Below are 21,472 nucleotides of genomic sequence, written 5' to 3' on the forward strand. Positions count from 1 at the left end.
GAAAGGCAGACTACTCGCATCCTCTTTGGAAGGAAGGTTGACTAGTAGCCAACACACTGTAAAGCCCGCCATGTAGCCATAACATGCTGGAGATGGGCTAAACAAGCTAAGAGTGCCCCTCATTGGGAGGAAGTGCCACCCAAAACTGTGGTCGAAGGCTCCGGCAATCCAGAGCTCAGTGTGGGTGCTGCCAGTACTGCAGGAAGGAGCAATAAGGAGAGTAGTGGCTGCTGCGGAGTAGTAAATCCTGAGCTTTTAGGATAGGGTTGGACCTGAGAGCCCGGACAGCCAAGTTGTGGAGGGCAGACGGTGAAGAAGGAAGGGGCAGATGTTCCTGATACACACAGGGCGCGCCCCCTCCCCTAAACGAGGTGCCCCCTCTCCTGCCATTTTTTAAATCCAAGCCACAAAAAGCAGCCTGCACACTTCCGCCCATCTGCCCATGTCAACTGTATTATGGTGTGGGCAGTGAATTATCCCCGTCAATAAGCCTGCTGACAAGCCTAATTGACCTTTAATTAATCATGTAAATATGGCAGGCAGGGTGCTAATTTCAGCACCAGCTCACCGAGTGTATGATGGGGTCAGCTCGGGGGTGGGCAATAAGGTGGTGGGCTAGCCACCCAACATATGAGGGCCCCCACCCCCGACTGAAATCAGCAGAGGGCTGTAAAAACCCTGGAAAAACAAGAGTGACAAATGACCTGGTCCTAATGGTTTCCATCCCAGGATTTTAAAGGAAGTAAGTGAGGAAATTGCAGATTATACCAAAGTTTAATTGATTTAGGAAATGTTACTTTAGGTTGGAAAATTGTGCATGTCATGTCGATACTATTTTAAGAAAGGTGTGTGAGAGGAAAACCAGTGAAATATAGACTAGTTAGTCCAATATCTGATATTGGGGAAATTACTAGTATACATAGTTAAGGATAGGTAGGGATCTGACCACCTTGAAAATTTGCAGCTCATAATGAACCAGCATGGATATGTGAAAAATGGGTGATGCCTGACGAATCTGATTAAATATTTTTTTAAAAGGGCAGCATGGACAAGTTGGGCTGAAGGGCCTGTTTCCATGTTGTAAACCTCTATGACTCCACAAGAGATGGACAGGAGAATGTCTATGTACAGTAGGTTGTATGTGTTTCCAGAAGGCATTTGATTAAGTCCCTCAAAGAGACTTGGCTAAAGTTGTAGCTCATAGAATTGGTTAGAAAATTGACTGAGCAGGAGACAGAGAGTAGGGATAATGGCCAAGCTGCAGGAGGTGACTAATGGTGTTGGGACCTCCACTATTCACCATTAATGACTCAGATCATGCAATAGAAAGTCACATATCCAAATTTGCCACGAAGATGGGCAGACAGCTTTTTAAGCCGATGTAGATGGAAACGTAACATTAGAAAGATAATAAATTAAATGAAACTATGGCAAACAGATCTCAAAGTAGGCAATGTGAGGTCATCCAATAAGGACCTAAAAAGGATAGAACAGGGTACATTTAAATAATGAAAAGCTAGAAACAGTGGAGGTCCAAAGAGACTTGGGAGTCCAGCTACATGGATCATCATTTAATGACCTGTTTATGATATTTTAATCATAAAGGCTATTAGAATGCTGACATCCAGAGGACTGGAATAAAAGGAGATACTTGTCTTGTTTCAGCTATTGCAAAGTCCTGCTTAGACCATAGCTGAAGTGCTGTGAGCAATCCTGAGCATTGGTCACACAGGGAGTGCAGTGTAGATTTACTCGAATGAATTCTGGACTGCAAAGGAGCAGGTACACAAATCAGTTTTATTTACTGGAATTTAGAAGTTGTAGGGGTCACATGATCATGCTGGGACAGTGAGTAAATTTGAGGAGGAGTTAGACAGATTTTTAATTGGTAATGGGTTGAAGGGTTATGGGGAGAAGGCAGGAAAATGGGGATGAGGAGCATATGATCGAATGGTGGAGCAGACTCGATGGGCCAAATGGCCTAATTCTGCTCTTATATCTTATGAACTTATAAAATTTCCCAGATATTAAGGGGAACTGAAAGGTTACCTGCTGGTTCCGGAGTCTAGGATGAGGGAACATAGTCTAAAAATTAGACTTGAATCAGAAGTGAAATTAGGAATTGTTGCTGCACACAAGGCTGGATTTTACGGTGCTGTAACCTCCACCCCCAATCAAAGTCGATCAGCAGCCCACCCACCCAAATCCCAGCCGTTCCTCAATGATATTAAACCGAGTGCAACCTTGATTGTTTCAGAGTAGGACTTCCACCCCCAACTCGGGGGAAATCCCACACTAGAGAGCCGCTGGCTAATCTGATTGCACACCCACTGTAAAACGGGAGATAGGACAGGGATGGGTGGAAAGGTCACTGCCTTTATTTTACAAGCCGCCCTCCTGCCCCCTCACCCCACTTCAGATACAGCAAATGGTGGCCATAAAATCGAGCCAAAAGGGTGGTTAAAGCTTAGAACTCTTCCTCAAAAGGTAATGAATGTGAGATCAAACGTTAAATCTATCAATCTCAGTTTTAAAACTTGATTTGTCAAAGATATTGAGAAATAAGAGAGAAAGGTGGGTATTTGGAGTTAGCTCATAGATCAGCCATGGTCTCATTGAATAGGATAGGAGACTAAATGGCATACTCCTGTTCTTGTGGAATAGATTTCCATTCAGGGTTCTGAGGTGATTAATCATTACTACGATTTGTGTATATGCTACCTACAACAACAATTTGCATTTATATAATGCCTTTAACTTAGTAAAATGTTCCAAAGCACTCCACAGGAACGTAATTAAATAAAATTTGACACAACTACTGAAGAAGGCATTGGGACAAAGAGCGAGAAAAGTGCAGAAGTTTGGGGAGGAATTTCCAGAACATAGGGCATAGGCAGCTGAAAGCAAGATTGCCAATGGCATGATTACAACCAGGGATGTATAAGAGGCCAGAGTTGGAGAAGCACAGAGAGATCAAAGGAAGTTTTACAGCTGAATGAGATTAAAGAGATTGGGAGGTTATGGAGACATTTGAAGATGAGAATGATAAAATTGAGATGTTGCGCAACTAGGAGCCAGTGTCGCACAAGGCTGATGGGTGAATGGGGCACGGTGCAAGTTAGGACAGGTTTCCATAAGGTGCAGGCTACTGGCTTACATATCACTTGTATGTCTTCTTCAGAGTACAACAATTCTACTCATTTCTTTCCTACCTGGTAAATGTCATTCCCTCCCTTGCCTCTCCGTTTCTGTTCAGGAAGAAAAACATACAAATCGGTTTATTCCTAAAGTACATATTTATCAGTTTCATGGCTAAATCTCTGCACTAAATTTCACGTGAACACATTTTAAGGGTAGCTTGTCCAAAGCTTTTGCTTACATGTGACGCATTGCATGGTATGAAATGTACCAGAAAATCAAACTGCGGCACAGAAAACGTCCTTGGATAATTTGCCCTTTGTGTTTTTCACAGAACCGTATCAGCAGAAGGCCATTCAGCCCATAATGTCTGCATCAACCTTTTGAATGAGTAATTCACATAGTGCCATTCCCTCACCTTCTCCCTGTAAACATTACATATTATTCTTTTTCAGATAACAGCCCATTTTCATTTTGATTGGTTTGAATCCACCACACTTTTGTTCCCTTTTCTTTCTTTCTCTCTTTTATTCTATATTCTTATTTCTTAGTCCACACCATGCCTGCATGCAAACTTTTAAGTTGCACTTTCTCTCATCCTCTATCCCAGCATCCACAGTGAATTTGAAAGCATCCTATCAATAATATAAGTCCTTTCTCCAGTGACAGAAAGCAAGTAGAATGCTGAGAATTATTGGTGCGTGAAGGCATAATTTGTGGCCCTGGCCTCGATAGTTCTGCTCAATGCTGTTTTTTTCCCCCCCAGGTTTTAAAATGCCAGTTACACACAGCCTGTTTGGGGCAGCACAGTGGTTAGCACTGCTGCCTCACAGCTCCAGGGATCCAGGTTCAATTCCGGATTCTGATCACTGTCTGTGTGGAGTTTGCACATTCTCCCCGTGTCTGCATGGGTTTTTTTCTGGGTGCTCCGGTTTCCTCCCACAGTCCAAAGATGTGCATGCTAGGTGGATTAGCCATGCTAAATTGCCCCTTAGTGTCCCAAGATGTGTTGATTAGATGGATTAGCCATGTGAAATTTGTGGGGTTACAGGGATAAGGCAGGGGAGAGAGCTGGATAAGGTGCTCTGTCAGGTGCAGACTCGATGGGCTAAATGGCCTCTTCTGCATTGTAGGGATTCTATGATCTCTTATCTGGAATTTCCTGGTGTTGAAAGATCTGCTAACATGCAGTGACTGAGAAAAATTAATAGTGGCATAAATAATGAAGTGGTATACAAAATCTACACTATCTGCACTGGTGACAGTGATCTCTATGCCATTTGTACTGGAGACTTAGACCATTCAGATGTGTGATATTTATTCAGTTGGTGAGATAAACTGAACAAACTAAAACTATCTTCTTTTCACTATAATAACTTCTTAGCTCCAAAAGTTCTTATGTTTTGATGGCAACTTATTTATTTTCTAACATATATACAAAAGGCATTGATAGAAATCCAGACTTAGGCATGGTAAATAGCTTTTACCATGGAGGACTATTGGACAAATCCTGAGTGCAAGTGAAAGTATCATTTATAATTTATTTACAGGAAGTTACCATCATCGCTATGCATGAATCAATATATGTTCATCATACCTGCTGTTGAGTTGGTTTGAGTTCACCATAAGGTTCACTTTTGTTCTTGGGATTCAGTTTCTGTGAACAAAATAAGTTTTGAATTTTCCGTTAAATTACAAATCAATGTGGTTCTACCTCGAAGGACAAGGGCAGCAGATGCATTGGAACACTGCCACGTGGAAGTTCCCCTCCAAGCTACACACCATCCCGACTTGAGCTGTAACGCCATTCCTTCGCTGACATTGGGTCAAAATCTTGGAACTCCCTTCCTAACAGCACTGTGGGTGTACCTGTGGACTGCAGTGATTCAAGAAGGCGGCTCACCACCACTTTCGTAAGGTCAATTAAATCAGTAATGGCCAATAAATGCAACTACTAGCCTAGCCAGCGACACCCACATCCCATGAAAGAATTTTTAAAAGGCAGTCATTAAGGGATGCGCTAAACAAGTACAAGTTGGTTTTGCTCGACAAAATCTCACGTATAATCAAAAAATTACAATGTAGACATTCACTGGTATATTTTTTTTATACTTTTCCAATTCAATCAAACCAAATCCAATTCAGAGTCTCAACAAGTTGAGACATTTCAGATCCAGGCTGAAAGACAGGACGGGAGACCAAACCACCCTGTCCTGGGCCTGATCTACATGAGTCAAGCTGATTGGAGAAGGGGGAGGATCCTCCTCCAAGACTTGAGCTCATTTGCATCTTAGCCAAAAGGCCGAGATGCCGCTTTAAAAAATTGCTTCATATGAAACATATGAAGCCTCAGCGTAACCTAATGACCTCAACCAAGTGCAGATCCGATACTACACTTGATCTTAGCCAAAAGGCCGAGCATTCACTGGTATATGCTGTACTCATCTATGACACCTAGTGGATGATTTGCACAGCTGATTGTCTTAAAAGCTGATGAGGAATTGTGCTACCGGTCTCACTCGGGCTGACTGGCTTTTCGGAGCAGAGCAGATGGATTAAAATTTCAAAAATCTACCCAATCCAATCCTGCCTCGAATACGCCCACTTGCAGTTTCAACAGCGAAGGATTCAGGGACACAGGTAGCTGACAAGAGGTGGTTCACTATCTAAGACCCATAAGATATAGGAGCAGAATTAGGCCACTCGGCCCATCGAGTCTGCTCCGCCATTCAATCATGGCTGATTTTTTTCTCATTCCCCATTCTCCTGCCTTTTCCTCATAACCCCTGATCCCCTTATTAATCAAGAACCTATCTATCTCCGTCTTAAAGACACTCAATGACCTGGCCTCCACAGCCTGCTGCGGCAAAGAGTTCCACAGATTCACCACTCTCTGGCTGAAGAAATTCCTCCTCATCTCTGTTTTAAAGGATCGTCCCTTTAGTCTGAGGTTGTGCCCTCTGGTTCTAGTCTTTCCTACTAGTGGAAACATCATCTCCACGTCCACTCTATCCAGGTCTCGCAGTATCCTATAAGTTTCAATAAGATCCGCCCTCATCCTTCTAAACTCCAACGAGTACAGACCCGGAGAACTCAACCGTTCCTCAATGACATGTGGATATGCTAATAAGACTGCAGGTTTCAAATTTTAACATTAATGTCTGTAGAGTGGGTTTCACAGGACTCCGAAAACCCTGTAGTTAAAGAGAGGTGAGAACAACCAGTCCCATCAGAGATAAGCACTGAATGTAGAGCAGGAAAACATCCCCAAGCTCACCCGCTTCCTGCCCAGTGATTAACCTCCCAAACCACATTTGAACTCTAATTCCCCATTACGACCACTGCTTCCTGCTTCTCCCTTCCGCAGTTGTAGTCTATCACCTGATGCCTCCCCACCTGCTGGGCCAGCCAACCTCTCAATGTAGTTGGATGCCAGCCAGAAAACAGAATAAAAATTCAAATCGGTAGGACCAACATTCCCCGCACTTCCAGAATTCCCAGCCTCTATCTCATCCTATGGCACTCAGAATGAGATTTGAGCTAAATTCCACAACTTGCAAAATATTTTGTACTTACATCAGAATTGAAACATACTCTGTCTGGTCACATCCTGCACATGTCCGCCACTACTTGGGATTAGGTTTACACCATTTGGTCAGACCCCATTTGGAGTATTGTGAACAGTTTTGGGCCCCATATCTAAGGAAGTATGTGCTGGTCTTGGAAAGGGACCAGAGGAGGTTCACAAGAATGATCCCTGGAATAAACAGCTTGTCATATGAGGAACGGTTGAGGACTCTGGGTCTGTATTCATTGGAGTTTAGAAGGATGAGGGGGGATCTTATTGAAACTTACAAGATACTGCGAGGCCTGGATAGAGTGGACGTGGAGAGGATGTTTCCACTAGTAGGAAAAACTAGAACCAGAGGGCACAACTTCAGACTAAAGAAACGATCCTTTAAAACAGAGATGAGGAGGAATTTCTTCAGCCAGAGAGTGGTGAATCTGTGGAACTCTTTGCCGCAGCAGGCTGTGGAGGCCAGGTCATTGAGTGTCTTTAAGACGGAGATAGATAGGTTCTTGATTAATAAGGGGATCAGGAGTTATGGGGAAAAGGCAGGAGAACGGGGATGAGAAAAGTATCAGCCATGATTGAATGGCGGAGCAGACTCGATGGGCCGAGTGGCCTAATTCTGCTCCAACGTCTTATGGTCCTTTGGTCTATTTCTAGCTAGCAGCTTCTGCTGCTTCTCATGTTATTCACAATTCAGCAGAACATGGTCATTACAAGCCAGTCAAATTCCATGGCGGATGCTTCAACTTAGTGCCAGCTAAATACTAACAGTTCAAAGTGTGCGTGCTATTATTAATATCACTTAACTGAGAGGGAAAGATACAATGATGAAAGGGCTATATGGACAATAAAGATTCTGCAGCATGCATAGTAATTTCCCACATTATAAACTACTTACGGAATAGGTGTCATTCGGAGCAGCAGCATCTTTTCTTTGGTTCTGATTTTTAAAAAAACAATAAATGTTATATATTTACCAGCAATGTTTTACAAAGTTGATACAATACATGCAGCAAATGAGGCAGTCGACTCCCTGGCTACCATAAGGGGTACCACAGTACTTGCATCATTCCAGTAGCAGGTCCCTTTGAATGTGCACACAGGATTCTCGGACTGCAATGTGCTATTTTTGGTTGGAAATGGTCGTAGTGTGCACATGGGGGTGATAGAACCAAAAAGTGCCCAGCAAAGTTAAGCTTGTAATTTTGTCCCATTCTAAGATCCACCCTCTGCATTAATGACCAACTCCTGCATTTACATTGCTGCCAACTAGGACAGTCCGATATTGGCCTGTCTTACTACTGTGAACTGCATCAGGGTGCCCTTTTGGCTCATTGCAGCTCACAACGGCCTAACAATGGCAGCCACATCTTTCCTATAATTAAGGGCAATCGGCCAATATGCTGCATTGACTCAGAAGTCAAAGTCAGCCACAATCAAGTGTTTGACATTTCAGATCATTCATGATTAATGAAAGAGAACTTGGTGCTTGTTATTCGCTTCCTGTTTAACTGAAGTTGTCCTCAACTTTAGCTATAACTTTCCACATCTTGAGATTACATTCGTTTCTGCTCAAGCTGACTCGAAACTCAGACTATACTTATTGGAATTTAGAAGAAGGAGGGAGGATCTTATAGAAACATAAAAGATTATGAAGGGAATAGATAAGATAGAAGCAGGAAAGTTGTTTCCACTGGCAGGTGAAACTAGAACGAGGGGACATAGCCCCAAAATAAGGGGGGGCAGGTTTAGGACTGAGTTGAGGAGGAACGTCTTCACCCAAAGGGTTGTGAATCTGTGGAATTCCCTGCCCAGTGAGGCTACCTTGTTGAATGTTTTTAAGGCAAAGATAGATAGATTTTTGAACAGTGAAGGAATTAAGGGTTATGGTGAGCAGGCGGGTAAGTGGAGCTGAGTCCACAAAAAGATCAGCCATGATCTTAATAAATGGCAGAGCAGGCTCGAGGGACCAGATGGCCTACTCCTGCTCCTAGTTCTTATGAAAAGAATATTCTTCTTCTCTCCTTCCCCTCTCCTTGAGACATGGTGAGCAATGCTTTGGGTTAAAGGACTGCTGTAGGTAAAAATTGACTATTTTGTAGCATTGGGACAACATAATCCTTTTTCTTTTATAAAAAGAAAAATCTGGAACAGGAATTGGAGTAGCCAATGTCCAGGCAAGCGACCAACCCACTCACGGGAAACAGGTTGGTAATTTAAATATTATAATGAAGCGATGTGCCTTTACTTTACCAATCAATCTATCAACGGCTGATAGGTTTCCCAGGCTTCAGGAATCTCAGAAGCTCAAATAAGGTGAGAGGGGCTGAATCCATGGTTGGCACAGTGGCACAGTGGTTAACACTGCTGCCTCACAGTGCCAGGGACCCGGGTTCGATTCCCGGCTTGGGTCACTGTCTGCGTAGGTTTCCTGTGGGTGCTCCGGTTTCCTCCCACATTCTGAAAGACGTGCTGGTTAGGGTGCATTGACCCGAACAGGCACCGGAGTGTGGCAACCAGGGGAATTTCACAGTAACTTCATTGCAGTGTTAATATAAACCTTACTTGTGACAAATAAATAAATTTTAAGTGACTTCATAGCGTTGCTTGTGGGTCAAGAAGAGCAGTAGCGTTTCTTCCAGGCACAATAAATTAATCCAGTACTCTTTCCCCCAATCCCCACCATCTGTGTGCACCCTGCCTACCAATGAGACCATCAAAACCACCATAACTCCCTCCCCCAATAAAAAACACTCAGGCCTGCCCAATACAACCACTGCTCTTCAGCCCTGCGCAGGAGACTTTCTGCTGGAAAGGCCTCGGGCCTATCAACCTGGCTGCTTCCGAGCATGAATCTCAGTTAAAGGATTCTAGTAATGGTGTTCTGCAATATATTCAGGAAATCCATTCTTCTTGGTTTCCCCTTCTTTAGAACTGCTCCCTAACCCATCCCCTCCAGTACACACGCCCCCAGCAGCTCAACCTCGGGCTAAAATCCAGGTCATTGTTACTATAGTTACTTGCCTTACCCAGATGTATGTGACGTACACTCCCCCCTACTGTGGTTTGTGGTTAGGTGGGGGCCGGGCGTGCACCACTTAGTATTGATTTTTTTGTGTATAATGTCTGTTTTTTTATAAATTTTCCACTCTTGACATACTCTTGCAGTTCAACACTGAAATACTCAAGAATTCACCAATGAAAGGAACTGAAATTGAAAAGATGGCTGAAAGGAAGAAACTGTGAGATTGGCCCCATTTGTCATCTGTACCAATATTTTAAAATTGATTTTCACATATATCTTTTGGACTTGTCAACTGGAACACATCAGAGGAAATAAATTTTTCAATTTGCATTTTCTGTATTATCATTAATCTCTACTGGCACGGAACAGAAATCTGCTTTTCTACCTTTCAGCGACAAGAATCCTGAATGTCAGTAAATCTTGCCAGGTATCCTATTTCCAGATCCATTGTCCTTTACTTATAACTGACCTCGCCTCCATTTCCAATTTCATCCCTTGCCAATCTTCACAATCTCCTCTGACCTTGCCACCTGATATTTTGAACAATCCATCCCCCGCTTCATCGTTGTTCAGCCCACCTCAATGAATGCACGTTCAGTACAAAGGCTGGAGTCTTCTCCTGCTGCCTTTGCCTCCACAACAACTGTTCAGCCTCTCTGATTCATCTGGATCCCTTTCTCTGGCCTTCAACACTCAATCTTTTTATCGAGAACTGTCAGTGCGATCATCAACTGCTTGTCGCTCTCTCACACATTCACTCTGGTCTATTCTCCCTCTGAACCTTGGCAAGGATTCCTGTCCCCAATTGCTTCCCAGTGCCTTTCATTGAAAATAGATATTTTTGAAAACTGGGTGATGATATCCCTTGTAGTGGAGTAACTGGTCTAAAATCACTGAGAACTTATAGATAAATATTGTCTACATAGGCAAAGTATATCTCGGTACAAATAGGAACTGCCTGTGAATCATTATGAATCTTTTTTTCTGGATAATGGAGCAATTGTTGTTATGGAATAAAACACCTTTGCATTGGCCCTGTCAAAAGCTGTGATTATTTATTATTTGAAGACATTTGTGTTCAGTGTGTTTACACATGGCCTGCACCCTAGCCTGAAATTCTCACATGTTACAGGATCTTAATGGACTAAAACAAGATCTGGAAGCTCAAAGAACCAGATTTTTCTCTTCCAGATGGGTTACAGAGATGATTATTGCTTCCTTTGCTGGAATCTTGTGAAGGATTTGTTTCACAATGCAGCTGGAAATTTGAGAAGGCCTGGTCTGCAAAGGTATATGTCGGATCTGCATATTATCCCATGCTGACAACTGAGCACTCAAGCAACTTGATATCTTACTAGGAGACAATGTTTCATCGAATTGTGCATAGGAGAGGCAGTGGACTAGTAATCCAGAGATCCAGAACAAGATCTTGGGACCAGGGTTCAAATCCCGTCATGGCAGATGGCGAAATTTGAATTCAATAAAAATCTGGAATTAAAAGTCTAATGATGACCATGGATTACAAGGAAGGAAATCTGCTGTCCTTATCTGGTCCAGATTCACAGAAATGCGGTTGACTCTCAAATGTCCTCTAAAATGGAGGGCACTTAGGAATGGGCAATAAATGCTGACCCAGCCAGTGGCACTCACGTCCCATAAAATAAATTGAACAAAAATTATTTGGAAATTCATGGAAATGATGCACTGGAACTATCTGGAAAATATTCGATTTTTTTCAGCTCACCAAACAACTTGCTGTAACCAAAATTCCTAAAATGCCTTCTAAAGATTTTAGAAAATTCACATGTAGAAATTTGAATGCTTCTCCTCTTCTGTCTATCAATAAGAAGTCTCACAACACCAGGTTAAAGTTCAACAGGTTTATTTGGTATCACAAGCTTTCGAAGCGCTGCTCCTTCATCAAGTGAGTGAGCGCTCTGAAAGCTGGTGATACCAAATAAACCTGTTGGGCTTTAACCTGGTGTTGTGAGACTTCTTACTGTGCCCACCCTAGTCCAATGCTGGTATCTCTACATCATAAATACCCATGAGTAATGTTTGTGGCCCTGCTGTGCTGCAGTTCATGATGTGGAGATGCCGGCGTTGGACTGGGGTGAACACAGTAAGAGTTTTAACAACACCAGGTTAAAGTCCAACAGGTTTGTTTGGTTACAGTTCACTCAGGGAGTATGGCAACATGCATCTTTACATGCATGTTGGTCTGGATCAATGGATGGTGATGGTGGCGGCTCCAACATTCTTTACGTCACGTGGCTGACCAGGATATTCTCCCGTTCTTTCCACTCACCATTAGTGTGCGTTCAGCAATCTGCAAATTGATACTTAACGGCCAAGCAGGTCGTGGAGTGGGACTCGAGCCTAGAGATTCCCAGGCAGCTGCCACAAGACTTCCCTGGTACAGTTTGTACTCTTGTGTAAATAACAATTGCAAATAATCCTAAGCATCTCAGAAATTGTTACCTCAATATTTATCCAAGATTGCTTTTTTAATATTCCGGTTATTAAAAAAAATGTGCTTTTGTCTTTCTTTGGAATCGATTTTTGCTTTGCGAAAGGAAGGTTAAAACAAAATACCCTTTTTGCTCTAATTCCAGCCTCTGTGTCCTGGTTCCTGTTCTTCAACGCAAGGTCCGAATACTCGGTTTGATTTTTCTTCTGCAAGGGCTGCAAAAAATGATGCAAGTTCTGATTATTCTGACCGATTTTCACAAATATAATAAAACCTACTTCTCAGAGCCTCAGGTCAACCATCGAAATATCATCCTCAAATGTCTTGTTACCCATTGATTATTTTATTTAATAAAGATTTGATTTATTATTGTCACATGTATTAGCATACAGTGAAAAGTATTGTTTCCTGCACGCGATACAGACAAAGCATACCGTTCATAGAGAAGGAAAGGAGAGAGTGCAGAATGTAGTGTTACAATCATAGCTAGGGTGTAGAAAAAGATCAACTTAATACAAGGTAGGTCCATTCAAATGTCTGATGGCAGCAGGGAAGAAGCTGTCCTTGAGTCGGTTGGTATGTGACCTCAGGTTTTAGTACCTTTTTCCCGATGGAAGAAGGTGGAAGAGAGAATGCTATTCTCTGAGAAGACTGATGAAGTTAAATAAATCTAAGAGTATTTTTTGTTTCAAAGTGAGCAAAGACCGGGAGAAGCTGACTTCTAATGGCAGTGTGCTGTCAAACCTGGTCTGCACTATTTTCAGCAGATTACCTGGATCTCCTGCTGAAATATTTTATGAACCAAGTTTGACACCACACTGTCATTAGAAGTCGGCTTCTCTGCTCCTTGCCTTTCAGCAGATTACTTGGATCGCTGTGTGTCAGTGGTTTGCCATAGGGTGATGTTATGCATCAAGTGCAGTTACATGATCCATTGCCACTGGCTAGTTTACTGAGAAGAGAGAGCTGAGTGCATATGTCTCTCCTGCTAGTATCCAGCCTCTGCATCACCAAGCCTTGCCTCCTCACAGAGGCAAATGTGTCTCTGAGGAGGCAAGGCTTGGTGATGCAGAGGCTGGATGTCAAGGCGTGTCCAGACACCAGCGGGCCCAACGCATCCCCGGCAGTCAAGGTTCCTCCAAGATCCCTTGCTATTCAAGCCTTAGGCAATGGCCTTGACATCTATCAACCAGATCCCAGCTTTGGGTCAAAAAGTACCTACAGCCTTGTGGGTCCAGCTCAGGAGAGTCAAAGGCACTGGAGTGGAGTCCATTATGGTCTCTTTAAGCAAGTATCTTCTGCTGGCACGGTGACACAGTGGTTAGCACTGCTGACTCACAGCGTTCGAATCCCGGCTTGGGTGACTGTGTGGAGTTTGCACGTTCTCCCCGTGTCTGTGTGGGTTTCCTCCGGGTGCTCCAGTTTCCTCCCACAGTCCAAAGATGTGCTGGTTAGGTGGATTGGCCATGCTAAATTGCCCCTTAGTGTCAGGAGGGCTAGCTAGGGTAAATGCACGGGGTTACGGGGATAGGGCCTGGGTGGGATTGTGGTCGGTGCAGACTCGATGGGCCAAATAGCCTCCTTCTGCACTGTAGGATTCTATGCTATCCGGTGGGCTCCAGAATAATGAATGGAGAGGACACTTTGTCCTTACTTTTATTAGTAAGGGACTCAATGTGGGAGGGAGCAGTTTATGGGTTATAAGTCCTGCTCAATTAATGTAAGGGCAGGGCACTGAGGATGGGAAGGATCATTGCATTCTATTGGCCAGTCATGGCCTGCCTCAATCTGGGCAGCCCCTACCCAGTAAGGTGTTGACCAGGCTACATCTACCTTCTTCACTGAGTGCATGAGGATCAGGGATTCTATCCTGATAAATGGATACCAAATGGTGAAGGTTCTCCAGCTTGAAAGCTATGTGTCCTAGAATGTGTGATGAGTTGCAATCAGCAATGTCGGTATGATGGCATTGATCGACTGTGAGCTATACAGTTCAACGTTGCTGCTCTCCTAGAGACAGACTGGCCAACATCGGATCAATATATGATTATTCCCACCTGCATGGCATAAGTGCAGAAGACCATGGTGAATGTGGAATGGGTTTTGCTGTCAACAACAGATTGGCGCTGGGTAACTGAGATGTCTGTTGCAACCTCTGAATGCCTCAGACCTCTTTATCTACTATCAGACGTCGAGTTTATCACCATCTGCACTGTTGCACCAACCTTCTACAGCAATGCTGAAGACAAAGGGCATTTCTACAGCACTCTCGATAATATTCCAGAACAAAGTGATTTCTCCTGGGACATTTTAACATAAGAGTCGGATCAGGCAGAGTCTCATGGCAAAGGTACTTCAGTTAGCCTGGTGTTGGCAAGATCAATGAAACAACAGCAGCTATTGAACTTTACGCACAGTATGTGGGCTTTGTGTTGCCAACACCTTCTTCCAGAATGGGTATCGGCACACGGTGTCATGCTGCCGTCCCAAATCCAGTCACTGGCACCAACCTGGGCTGACAATCACCGGAAGGTGGGATCTGTCCAGCATTCTTCACCCACACACTCATCACTGCGCAGGCTGTGACACTGCTCACTTGTCAGCAGCACCAACTGAGAGTACACCCACTAAATGTGCACAGCTCTAAGCACAATGGCATTCCACGTATCAACATTCCGTGCATGAGCAATGACAACAAACCACATCTGGCCATGGAAGAAACAGGAGTGAAGATAGGTTCACTTGCAGAAATCGTTACTGCTCTTGAAGCAGAGAGTTGCATTTACTTGGCTTACAACCCGTTTCCTAATCCTAACGCGCACGACAATCTGATGTTAGCCAAGGCAGCTATCCAGAAACAGGAAAGTACTGAGACAACAAATATTGATCAATCTATGCAAAGAAATACAGCTGCTAATGACAATACCAATCTTTATATGATGGTATCAAAAGAGCACTCTGTCACCCTACCACCAAAGTTGCTCCTATAGAATCTGCAGGTGGGGAGGTATTCACTAACAGGGACAAGCAAATGGTCTCCTGGTTAGAGCACCACTCTGAGCTATACTTCAATGAGACTGATACCTCTGGGCCTGTGCAGCTATCTGCCATGTATGGACTTGATGCCGAATCCTCCATGATGTGGAGATGCCAGCGTTGGATTAGGATGGGCACAGTAAGAAGTTTCACAACACCAGGTTAAAGTTCAACAGGTTTATTTGGAATCATGAGCTTTCGGAGCGCTGCTCCTTCATCACTTGCCTGATGAAGGAGCAGCGTTCCGAAAGCTCATGATACCAAATAAACCTGAAGAGTAAAAGGATGAGAGGTGAAGGAATAGGGCCTATAAAAGGCGAAGGTGAGAAAATCTGAACGGAACCAGTAGAAATGGCAGAGGTGCTTCATGAGTATTTTGCCTCGGTTTTCACAAAGGAGAAGGACCTGGGTGGGTGTACTGCGGGCTTGTGGTGGACTGAAAAGATTGAATATGTGGACTTTAACAAAGAGGTTGTGCTGGAATCTTTGAATGGCATCAAGATAGATAAGTCACCGGGTCCGGATGGGATGTACCCCAGGTTACTGTGGGAGGCGAGGGAAGAGATTGCAGAGCCTCTGGTGATGATCTTTGCGTCGTCGATGGAGACGGGAGAGGTGCCGGAGGATTGGAGGATTGCGGATGTGGTTCCTATTTTCAAGAAGGGGAATAGGGATAGCCCAGGAAATTACCGACCGGTGAGTCTAACCTCAGTGGTTGGTAAGCTGATGGAGAAGATCCTGAGGGACAAGATTTATGATCATTTAAAGAGGGTTAGTATGCTCAAGAATACTCAGCATGGCTTTGTCAAAGGCAGATTGTGCCTTACGAGTCTGGTGGAGTTCTTCGAAAATGTGACTAAGCACATTGACGAAGGGAAAGCAGTAGATGTGGTTTATATGGATTTTAGCAAGGCGTTCAATAAGGTCCCCCATGCAAGGCTTCTAGAAAAAGTGAGAGGGCATGGGATCCAGAACTGGCTTGCCCAAAGGAGGCAGAGAGTGTGTATAAATGGGTCTTTTTCTAAATGGAGGTTGGTCACCAGTGGTGTGCCCCAGGGATCTGTTCTGGGACCCTTGCTGTTTGTCATTTTCATAAATGACCTGGATGAGGAAGTGGAGGGATGGGTTGGTAAGTTTGCCGACGACACGAAGGTTGGTGGGGTTGTGGATAGTCTGGAGGGATGTCAGAAGTTACAGAGGGACATAGATAGGATGCAAGACTGGGCAGAGAAGTGCCAGATGGACTTCAACCCAGATAAATGCGTAGTGGTCCATTTTGGCAGGTCAAATGGGATGAAGGAGTACAATATAAAGGGAAAGACTCTTAGTACTGTAGAGGATCAGAAGGAACTTGGGGTCTGGATCCATAGGACTCTAAAATCGGCCCCGCAGGTGGAGGAGGTGGTTAAGAAGGCGTATGGTGTGCTGGCCTTTATCAATCGAGGGATTGAGTTTAGGAGTCCGGGGATAATGATGCAGCTATATAAGACCCTCGTCGGACCCCACTTGGAGTACTGTGCTCAGTTCTGGTCGCCTCATTACAGGAAGGATGTGGAAAAGATTGAAAGGGTGCAGAGGAGATTTACAAGGATGTTGCCTGGATTGAGTGGCATGCCTTATGAGGATAGGCTGAGGGAGCTCGGTCTTTTCTCCTTGGAGAGACGTAGGATGAGAGGAGACCTAATAGAGGTATATAAGATGTTGAGAGGCATAGATTGGGTAGACTCTCAGAGGCTTTTTCCCAGGGTGGAAATGGCTGCTACGGGAGGACACAGGTTTAAGGTGCTGGGGGGTAGGTACAGGGGAAATGTTAGGGGTAAGTTTTTCACACAGAGGGCGGTGGGCGAGTGGAATCGGCTGCCGTCAGTGGTGGTGGAGGCAAACTCAATAGGGTCTTTTAGGAGACTCCTGGATGAGTACATGGGACTTAATAGGATGGAGGGTTATAGGTAGGCCTAAAAGGTAGGGATATGTTCGGCACAACTTGTGGGGCCGAAGGGCCTGTTTTGTGCTGTAGTTTTTCCATGTTTCTATGTTTCTTTTTGAATCCTCTGTACTTAAGCTGAAAAAGGCCACTGACCCCCTGGTAGCAAGGAAATACCTGAAAAGGACAGAATACCAGGTGAGCTGCTCGAGTGTGGAAAGCTCCACTTGCTGTCATCCCTCCATGACCACCTCCTCCTCTGCTGGAGGGAAAGCTCTGTCCCACAGGATGTGAAGACACAAACATCTTCACGCTATACACCAACAAAGGTGTGGGGGGGGGGATTGTAACAACTACTGGGGCATCTCATCCTTCAGCATCACAGGGAGGGGCTTTGCTAGACTCAATGTAATGAGGCTGCATTGACTAACTAGCAGAATATTCCTGGAGGTACAGTGTGGCTTCAGAGCAGGCAGAGCCGCGGCAGGCGCAATCTTCTCACTATGACAGCTGTACACACGACCTAGTGGGAAACTCCTTTATGACTGAAAGACAAGACTGAAGTGCAGCATACTCTGATAAGAGAATGTCTGTATGCGGATGATGCTGAACTTGGTGCTCATACCAGCTCCAAAGGCTCAAGGATCGCCCGATCCATGCTTGTGTGATGTTCTCCTTCACCATCAGTATCAAGACAGCTGTAGCTATGGGGCAGGATGTTGTGTCTCCACCTGTGATCTGACTCAACAATGCACCACTGCGCAAGCCACCATTTGCAGAGTTCTGCTACATTGTATCTGCAGTGAGAGGCAGCTATCTCTTGACAGAGAGCTCAGCGCTCACATTGGAAAGCCAGTCACCAACTTTGGTTGACTAACAAAACAGGTGTAGGAAAACCAACCAACCCATAGAACCAAGATGCTTATCTGTAAGGACTGAATCCTTGGCACATTGCTTTATAGAAGCAAAGCCTGGCCAACTTACAACTACCAAGAAAAAAGACTCATTAGCTTCCAACTTTGGTGTCTACGATGCATCTTTGACATCACGTGGAAAGACAAAGTCACCAATAAATCAATCCTTTCTAGGGCAAACATACTAAGCATCCCAGTATTAACCAAGCAAAGTATTAACCAAGCAAAGAAGGCTTCCCTGGCTTGGGTCACAGCTCACTGATTTCTTGTCAATGACCGCCCCGCCCCCCCCCCTTTGCCCCCCCCTGCCCCCCGCCCCCCACCCACAACCACAAAGATTGTTCAGGATCAGATGAAAGCATGAGGTAGGCGTCCTGCCTGTGAAATAATAAATTACTCCATAATTCCAGCCATTCCAAACCCCTCTGCAAATTCTAATACTTTCCATCATCAAGAATTATATTTCCTCTAGAATTTGAATGCTGAGTACATTGAAGGTTTAGTGAAATGTTTAGAACACATTTGTCTTTTTCCATACAAAATAGATAAAATTCAAATTTCTTTTATTTCATTATTCCACATGAAGTCTTAAGCTTTTACACCACATGATTTATAGAGCATTTCTGTCTTAAGCTGTGACAGATCCTTAACTTACAATGGTCAATTCACACAAGAACCTAGATTCTAAGTTTTAAAGAGTGCTTTAAATCCCTGTACGAATCTCCCCCCCCCCCTCCGCCCCCCCCCCCCCCCCCCCCCCCCACCCCCCCACTCCTCCAAGGTTAAAAAGCTCAGCATCTGCCAGGGTGAGAAAGGCTGGTTTCACTGTGTAATTGTTGTGTTGACAAAACACCTGTCATTTCAGAGGCTTAGCCAATAATGGGATGGAAACTGTTGAAGAAAAGAACACAGTGAAAAACACATCCATTTCTGGCTTCCTCAAAGCAGATGGGTTTGTGTTTGTCAATTGTTGTTTCAATTAATTTTCAGCAGTAAATATTGCAAATGATGCTCTGAATGTACATTTGTCCTACTTTCTGGGATGGCACGGTGGTGAGCACTGCTGCCTCACAGTGTCAGGAACCCGGGTTCAATTCCCGGCTTGGGTCACTGTCTGTGTGGAGTCTGCACGTTCTCCCCGTGTCTGCGTGGGTTTCCTCCGGGTGCTCTGGTTTCCTCCCACAGTCTGAAATATGTGCTGATTAGGTGCATTGGCCATGCTAAATTCTACCTCAGTGTACCCGAACAGGCGCCGGAGTGTGACGACTCGGGGATTTTCACAGTAACTTCATTGCAGTGTTAATGTAAGCCGACTTGTGACACTAATGAATAAACTTTAATCTTTCCTCTGGAGCCATCTCCAAAAAGGTGAGTACTATTTCCAGTAAAAGTGAATGATTTGTGGGTGACCTGAAACTGAACAGTGACCCAGCTCGGTGTAAAGTATCACCTCAGTATAATCAGCCTTCAGAATCTTCATTAGCAGAGACAAACAACACCTTCATGACAATAGCATCCTAGGAACATGTGAATTAGGAGCAGAAGTGGGCAAATTCAGCCCTTCGAGCCTGCTCCGCCATTCAATCAGATCCTCGCTGATCTCTCCCTGGTCTCAAATCCACCTCCCCACCTGTTCTCCATATCCCCCTTATCCCTTTTTAAAAAAATCAGAAATATATCTATCTCCTTCTTGAAATGATTCAATGATTCAGACTCCACCGTGCTATGAGACAGCAAGTTCCACAAATTCACCACCCACTGCGAGAAGTAGTTCCTCCTCATCTCAGTTTTATATTTATTGCCTCGTAGCCTATACCTGTGACCTCTTGTTCGAGATTGCCCCACAAGAGGAAACATTTGGTTTGCATTTACTTTATCAATCCCTTTTAAAATTTGATATACCTTGATCAGATCCCCCCTCATCCTTCTAAACTCCAGCCAGTACAAGCCCAATCTCTTCTCATACGTCAACCCTTTCATCCCTGGAATCAATCTGGTGAACCTCCTCTGAACTGCCTCCAATACCACCACATCCTTTTGCAAATCAGAAGACCAAAAGAGGACTGGACACAATCCTGATTTGAGTTCGGCCTAATAAATTGGATTACAGTAACAGTCAAAGAGTAACTAATTTAAGAAAATGGAGACACTTGCTTACCTGATAATGCCCTTCAAGATTCATTTGGCTTGGAGGGCCATCTTCATGTTTACCTTTCACCTTGGAGAACTTTGAGAAGAAAATGAAAAAGAACATTTTGTATCAATTAATTGACTTTACTAATCCCATTGCCTGCTGTAAATGTGTTGCTGATGTAACTAATTAAAATAACCAGTTGGATTCTCAGGTTACATGAAATTATAAGTCCATACTTTGCGATAAAAGCAAAATACCTCATTGCTGGAAATCTGAAATAAAAAACAGACCATGCTGGAAAATCTCAGCAGGTCTGGCAGCATCCGTGGGGAGAGAAACAGAGTTAATGTTTTGAGTCTGTAAGATTCAGAGCTAAAGAGAAATGTGATGGATGAAATGCTGTTTGGGGGGGGGGGTGAGGGGAGCAGAATAGAAGGTCAGGGTTAGGTGGGAGTTAGGAAAGATTTGACAAAGATGCCATGACGCAAGACAAATGGAATGTCAATGGTAGCATTAAGAACTAAATAAGGCACTGATAATGACATAAAGGTAAACTGGCAGAATGTGTTAATAGCAGAACAAGGGTCGGCGCTCAGTGAAAGCAAAACTGAAGAACAAGTGACAGATGGCCCTGAAGGATGCCCCAGGCACCCCTTCCATGTGAAACAGCATTTCACTTGCACCTCCTTCAGTTTGGTCTAATGCATTCGCTGCTCACAATGCAGTCTCCGCTACATTGCCTAGACTAAGTGCCGTCTGGGTGACTGCTTTGCGGAACACCTTCGTTCAGTCTGCAAGCATGACACCAACCTTCCTGTTGCTTGCCCTTTCAATTCAGCATCTTGCTGTCACACCCAGTGAACGCTCCAGTGAAGCCCAATGCAAACTGGAGGAACAACATCTCATCTTCTGATTAGGCAGGTTACACAGCCTTCTGGACTCAACATTAATTTCAATAACTTCAGACCGCAAGCTCTCTCCTCCATTTTGACCCATTTTTTTTCATCCAATTTTTAAAAAAATCTTTAGCTCTGAAGAAGTCATATGGACTCGAAACGTTAACTCTGTTTCTCTCTCCACAGTGCTGCCTGACTGTTGGGTTTTTCCAGCGTTATCTCTTCTTATTCCAGATTTTGCAATTCATTTTGTCTTATGTAATGAAAAGCCAGTATCACAACGCCCACAGTTTTCCACACTTGTGTGTCACCTCTCACGATCATCCTAATGGAGTCTCTGATTTGTTGTTCATTATCCTTC

At 44.1% G+C, this 21,472-nt stretch overlaps 1 protein-coding gene across 2 annotated transcripts in view; it reads right to left on the reverse strand.

Annotated features, from left to right (window-relative positions):
* The window catches only part of cd247 (CD247 molecule), a 151,873-nt gene that overhangs the window by 6,838 nt on the left and 123,563 nt on the right, over positions 1-21,472 (reverse strand). For both annotated transcript variants that reach the window (XM_078232973.1, XM_078232972.1), the window contains exons 3-7: positions 20,240-20,308; positions 12,333-12,422; positions 7,611-7,652; positions 4,736-4,795; positions 3,213-3,248 (exon numbers count right to left, since the gene is read on the reverse strand). In XM_078232973.1, the coding sequence (XP_078089099.1) occupies positions 3,213-3,248; positions 4,736-4,795; positions 7,611-7,652; positions 12,333-12,422; positions 20,240-20,308 (297 nt within the window). The remainder of the gene's footprint in view (positions 1-3,212; positions 3,249-4,735; positions 4,796-7,610; positions 7,653-12,332; positions 12,423-20,239; positions 20,309-21,472) is intronic.

This window comes from Mustelus asterias, chromosome 17 (assembly GCF_964213995.1).
Source record: "Mustelus asterias chromosome 17, sMusAst1.hap1.1, whole genome shotgun sequence".
NCBI classification, from domain to species: domain Eukaryota; kingdom Metazoa; phylum Chordata; class Chondrichthyes; order Carcharhiniformes; family Triakidae; genus Mustelus; species Mustelus asterias.